Here is a 6,358-nt window from a genome sequence, read left to right as displayed (position 1 = left end):
CCGCGGGGAAGGGCTCACGGCGGAGCAGCCGCGCCGCAGCCCGCGGGGACGCGGTGCGGAGCCCCGCCGGGACGCGGTGCGGAGCCCTGCCGGCCGACCCTCCCTCCCCGCGGCTCCGCGCTCCTCCCGCAGCGCCTTGCGTAGCTCCGCGCACCCGCAGGGACTACTCCAGAAATCTGCTGAGTGCACAGTGCGTTCGCAGCAGGCAAACAGACACATAAAAAATAAATTAATAACCCTCTTCTCGTGCACCGATGCATGCGGGCAGGGATGCGCGGCCCCCGTCTCTCCGCGCAACCCCGCGCCGTAGTAATTTGCAAGGGGCGGTGCAGGGATGGGGGGGGGGCAAGGGGGAGGTGTCCCGCCCCCCCGATCACATGGCGACCCCGCGCAGCCAATGCGGGGGGCTCTAGGACCCCGGGGACCCGCGGCCCCCCCGCCCTATAAATGCCTCTCCAAAATGCAGCGGGGCTCCTTCCTCTCGTCCCGCCCGGCCGCGCTGCTCTGCGCCCCGCTGCCCGCGGGTCTCCGTGCCGGCTCCGCGCCCCGCTCCTTCCCCCTCCCCTTTTTCCTTTTTTTTTTTTTTTTTTTTTAATCTTATTTTTTTGTTAATTTTCTGACACCTCCCCTCCCGTTTTTCTCCTTGCCCCCTCCCCGCGGCCGGTTTGCATGCATTGTCTGTCTCCCAAGATGGTTTGTGAGACCAAGATTGTGGCGGAAGATCATGAATCAATCCCGGGATCCAAAAAAGACACGATCATTGTTTCCTCCTCCCAGATGTGGCCCTCTTTGGCGGGCTCCCCTCCCTCACCCCCACCTCCCCTCACCCCACCAAAAGAAGACCCCAGGCGCGACAATGTCTATATCCGCGAATTCCACCCCTCTGAACAGGAGGTGGTGCGCCGCATCTTTTACGAGGGGATCATGGAGCGAATCCCCAACACGGCGTTCAGGGGGCTGAAGCAGCAGCCCCTCACTCAGCTGCTCTACGGGCTGCTGGCGGGTGAGTATCCGCTCCCTTTTGGGGAGGGGGGGCGCCGGGTTTATTCGCCGCTGTGGGTCTTCACAAAATGGTCGGAGAGGCGGGAGGCGGCGGGACCCGCGGGCGCGGTGCGGCCGGGGAGCGCCGCAGCATCGTGCGGGGCGGCCGCGGAGCCGCAGCGCTGCGGCGGGGCCAGGCGGGCTGGGAGGGGAAGCCTGGCGCCGCCGGGGATGCGCGACCCTCGCGGGTGGAAGGGCGGGCAGCCGTGAAGGGGAGGTCGCGGCGGGGGTGAGGGCAGATCAGTCATTGTGGTTATTGCAGGGCTCGGGGGTGCGCGGAGGGGAGCGGAGCGCACCGCGCACCGGCCGCCCCCGCACAGCCCGGCGAGGGGGGGCACGGCGTGCCGGCGTTGCCTGGAGACAGCCGGGCCCGCCGGTGAGCGGCCCCCATTCCCCCCCGGCGTGGGGAGGGGGTCCCCCTGCAGCCGCTCCGAGCCGCGGGGTCACCTCACCTCCCTGAGTTAAAAATAGCGCTTGCAAGGTGTCCCCTAGCCGTGCCAATAATTAATAACGCGCGCTCCCCGCCCCGAGAGGGCTTTGGGGTGGTCTCCTGCCCCCGGTGGCTGCAGGCTGGTCGCACCCCGTGTCCCAGACACCGGGGCGGACGGAATCCCACGCTGAGAGGGACCCCTGGCAGGCGTCGGGGAGCTGGGGGATGCAGCCGGTGGCTCTGGGCCGTGCCGAGAGAGCCGCCGGCTCAGAGGCACCCGCAGAAGCCCCTCAGGATGGGAAGGGGCAGGGTGGCTGCCCGGGGAGTCGGTGCTGATGGAAATAGCACTGCCGCAGTGGCGAACACATGGCTGCGGAGCGGTGCCCGCAGCGCGGCTCCTCCACCCGGCCGCGTTCCGGCCTCGCCGGGGACAGCAAAGGGGGCCGGGGGCGTGCGGGGCTCTCGGGGTCCCCACGGCCCCGCTCCGGAGGGGCTCGGTGGGCCCTGGCGCGGCGGCATCCTCCCCACCGGCTCCTTCAGGACCTCATAAACTTCTCCGGGTTGTCTCGTCGCGATACGCCGTCCCTTAACACGATAATCTCGAGAGCGTGAACTGTGTGTGTACTGCAAATGTAAATTTTGACTGTGCTTGTTTTATTGATTTATTTTTATAATGAGTTTGTATTCCGAAATCAACACTAAATTCTCTTTTCTGACAGGTGTCGTTTATTTCTCTTCCTTATCTCCATAGTAATGTGCTTTGTTGTGACCAAGTCCTTCCTGCTGACCTGCTGTTTGCCCATCTTTCTGATGGGCATGAGGTACTACTTCAGTAGAAAAGTTATCCTGCACTATCTCGATTGTGCGCTGCACACGGACATGTCCGATATTGAGCAATATTACATGAAACCGCCAGGTGAGTACGAATTCCCCGAGGGAGCCTTCCTCCCCCAGCCTGCTGGGAACATGGCTGCTCCCTGCTGCTGGCGCCTTTTCCTCCTGTCAGCAGCACTGAGCAAGCTCAAAAGTCGCCAGAATGCAGCTCTTTAGCCACACCAGGCACAAAGCCATCTCTGGCTTTGGTTTGGTTTGGGGTTTTTTTTTGCTGATTTTGGTTTCTTTAATTTTGTTTTTTTCATTACTCCCCCTCCCCCAAGTGCCTAGTCATCCCAGGCAGGCTCTGTCCACCTCTGGAGCACTGTGCAGCATGCTGGGTCCCACGGCCACCCCGAGGGCTGGGCTGAGGTGCCTGGGGACACTGAGGCTGGAGGATGTTATTCTGGAGGATGCAGGTTATTCCCTGCAGCCTGGGCCCACCCCAGCCCTTACATCCTCAGCTCGGTGGTTTTTTTGCTCCATGCATTTGGTATTAGCTCTGACTGTAGGAGGAGAGGGAGATGAAAGGCCTTTTAGCCCAAATGCTCAGAGGAGCCCATTTTAGCTATTGAGCCCATTTTCCCATGTCATTCAAGAACATTCCTTAATGCAGGTGTTTTGGAAGAGGCTTGGATCAGGTATGTAAAGGGCTGCTGCCACATAAGCTTGCCCTGATCTGGGTTCATCCCTTTGTTCCATATATGCATATAATTAAAAATACAATATCCAATCATAATATTACCTTGTTAAGCTGTAAAAGATAACTTAGGTCATTAAAAAAAAAAAGGGTCTTTAGAACCTCTCAGGTGCTTTTTCCCTTTTTGTAGGCACAAATCCATATTTAGGACAAGAGCAGGGGGATGCCTGGGCAGTCAGTTGGGGTTTGAGGTTTGCTCTTGGTGGTCACAGAGTGCTAGTGGTGAGCTGGAAAAGCAAGGCAAGGATGGTATCCCACCTGAGCTCCATCTTCTTGGGGTTCTTGCTCTCTTCTTGGGTACCTGCTGTGTTGTTTTTCCACATCACCATATTTTTGCTGTATCATTTGCTGTATCATTCCTGTTCCCTAGGTGTGACAAACTTCTCCCTGGGCACTTCTAGAGAACTGCTAGGAAGTGTAATAGCCACAAGCCTTCCCTCACTTCTAATATGTAATGTTACATTTTGCTAAAATGTTGTTCCTCTTATGAAAATCGTTAACTAGCTTAATTTAGCTGTCTCTTGCCATCATAGTGCTTATCTTATACAGATATATCTTATATCTATACATAGTGCATATCTTATATCATGTCCCATCTTACACACAGAGTGTGTTTCATTTACAGAGCTAGCTTGTTTTTGTAAAAATTAAGTGATGTGTATTTAAAAACTCAATCTTCATTAAAGGTGGTGTCACAGAAATAAAAGGGTTCATAGCAAAACGTTTCTGCACCTCTGTAATGAGGCCCAGCAAAGTATTATGCTGGAGAAAAGAGCAGAAGATTCCAGTAGAATAAGAATGTGTGATATGGAGTTAATAGGTGAGCTGCTTAGCTTGTTAATGCTCAGGGCTCGTGTGGTCACAACTGAGAGGGATCACAGTGCCTGTGTTTATAACACTTGCAGACACAGAAAATAAAGGAAAGAGACTCAAAGTAATGCCCTCAATTTGTTTAGGGTCAGTAATGTAATTTAGTTCAGCTGTGTTGCCAACATGTCTTTGAAATGTTAGCATTGCTTTTATTTGGTACCTGAAAGAGCTAATTGCAATTTTAGAGCAAATGTGTGGGCTTTAATTTTTGACAGAATTTAATCATGTAATTAGGCTTCTGCCGTGCCATAAAAAGCAGATTTATGGGATTGTTGGTGCTTGTTAAAGGTTCTTGATGATAGTGGTGTTGGATAAAGGGACCAGGGAGGCTTTGGGGTCTGGAGAAGGGTGTCTGTGCATTGGAACCACCACTGTGTGCCCTAAATCTATGTGGTGCTATTTGGTGTCGCTGGCCACAAGGTATTAATCCAGTGGTTTGCTCCTGTTTCCTCCAAAAATGCAGTTGGTGGATTTTTTTCCTGTAGGACAGCAGTATAAACACAGTCATCCTAGAAAATGCCAGAGTTTTGTGCACTTTGAAGGCTGGCTGGCTGAACATCCAGAGGAAAGCAGCAATGTGTCCCACTGGCATTGCCCGTCCCACCCAAAGGACACAACAATGGCAATAAAACAAATTCAAGCCCCAAGTTTGTCTTTTATTTGCCTAGTTTACAAATTAGCACTCAGGCAGAATTACTGCAGTGGGAATGAGAAGGGCTCGTTGTATTGTGGCAGCTGAAATATTTGTGAGAGCTTTCTCAGTGAGGTGTTAAGAGAAGAGTAATGGGGTGTGGGGATAGGGTCCCAGAGAGGTTGGAGATGGCCAGAGCTTGGCCAGACAAGTTAAACCCAACCTGATATAACTGCAGCTTGGCCTGGGAGTATGACCAGGCAGCTTGCTGCTCCTTCTTCAGAGAATCCATGTTTTCCTCCTTCAATATCTTTTTTTTTCTCAGCACGGAAAAAAGAGAAAGGGAGGTTTTTGTGGTGGGGTTATGAATTCCTGTTTCTCAGGGTGATGAATGCAAAGGTAGAACTGGGACATGGTCTTAAGGTCTTGGATAAAGATGTTGGTTGAGGTTTTGCTGAGGTTTTTGCTCTTGGAATCCAAGATACCCAGGCACAAAAACCTGTTGTCTGCAGCCAGCTCTGTGTGGTGCCTAGAGCTGGGGTACTGTTGTAGTGAGTATCTACAGCAAACAGCTTCTGGTGAGGCAAGCATCTACAGTGAGGGGATATTTTAACTATTAAAAAGGATGATTCTTGGTAGTATTGTGAAAGCATCCACAGAACATGTGGGTCAGTTTTATAACCAAGCCAAAAGCACCAGGTTTGCAGTGGGATACCGTGAGCACCCAGGTTAATGATTAGTGTTGAACAATTCCATGAGTTGCACCATATTAGGGCTTTTCTTCTGCAGTTTTTTGAACCTCTCGCCTCCAAGTTAGTTATTGTTTGAATTTTCCTCTGCTGGGTTTTGTATGAACTGAAAAATATGTGCTGACAGTGATTTTGCAGAAGTACACTAGCCAAAATTCAAATCTTTGTTTTCTATTGCCCTCCTACACTTATGCCAAGGGTCTGGCAGAACATTTGGGCCAGTGCTTAACTTGGAGCTTGTACACAGCAGTGTGACTTGAAATTGCTTTCAATGTGAAAGGAATTGTTTGTGTTGTGCATGCTGGGGTCTTAAAACAGAAGGTTGAATGGTTCAAACACCTTCTTGAGCTCTTTGTAAACTCATATTTTTCATTTTAAAATAGCACTTATTGGAATTCACCTTTCTTTTTTTTTTTCCTTCTTCAAAGGCTATGAAAAAAGTCTAGTGGAATGGTGAAAAAGAAAGGAATTGGATAATGGGCTTAATTGTCAACCAGAGTAACAAGCTCTAGTAAACAGAAAAAAACCCAACCAAAACCAACCAGAAAAAAAGAATTAATTTTAAATAGAACCCTGCCTCTTGCATTTATCCACACAAAAAAAAGATGAGCACAGCTGGGAGCTTCTTTTATGGTCTGATGATTTTGATGACTAATCAATTTTACAGTGTCTCTTCAAGCTTCTGTCCCAGTTGGTTGTGTTGTATGTTTTTTTTGCAGTGGTTGGTGTGTTAGAGAGATTCTTGTGAGGCTGAGGTCTCAGCTGGAGAGCTTATGGAAACCAAGACTCCTTGTGTCCCATGCAAAACTGCTGCTCCCCAAAGTGAAACTGGAACTGGAGCTTTGGCTGACGAATTTATGAATTTCCCTGTCTCTGTGGTTGTTCAAAGAGCTCCAGCTGGCTGTCCTGGCAGGGTTTGCTGAGGTGTGTGCATACCTGACCTGGTCCTGCAAAGACCTGGTGGTGGTGGTGGTGGTGGCAGCTGGCCTGTGTCCGGGTTCTGGGCGCTGGTGACAGCTTGGTGGCTGCATCGCAGTGCCCAGTGCTGCAGGGGAGGGTGGACA

At 51.7% G+C, this 6,358-nt stretch overlaps 1 protein-coding gene across 1 annotated transcript in view; it reads left to right on the top strand.

Moving 5' to 3' along the window:
- Window positions 1-389: 389 nt before the first annotated feature.
- NAT8L (N-acetyltransferase 8 like) overlaps window positions 390-6,358 on the top strand; it is a 33,062-nt gene continuing 27,093 nt past the window's right edge. The window contains exons 1-2 of the mRNA XM_054633665.2: window positions 390-1,003; window positions 2,223-2,387. Of these exons, the coding sequence (XP_054489640.1) occupies window positions 670-1,003; window positions 2,223-2,387 (499 nt within the window). The 5' untranslated portion in view covers window positions 390-669. The remainder of the gene's footprint in view (window positions 1,004-2,222; window positions 2,388-6,358) is intronic.

The sequence above is a fragment of the Agelaius phoeniceus genome, chromosome 4 (assembly GCF_051311805.1).
Source record: "Agelaius phoeniceus isolate bAgePho1 chromosome 4, bAgePho1.hap1, whole genome shotgun sequence".
NCBI classification, from domain to species: Eukaryota; Metazoa; Chordata; class Aves; order Passeriformes; family Icteridae; genus Agelaius; species Agelaius phoeniceus.
Note: the sequence above shows the minus strand (reverse complement) of the source record. Positions and strands in the feature narration are given on the sequence as shown.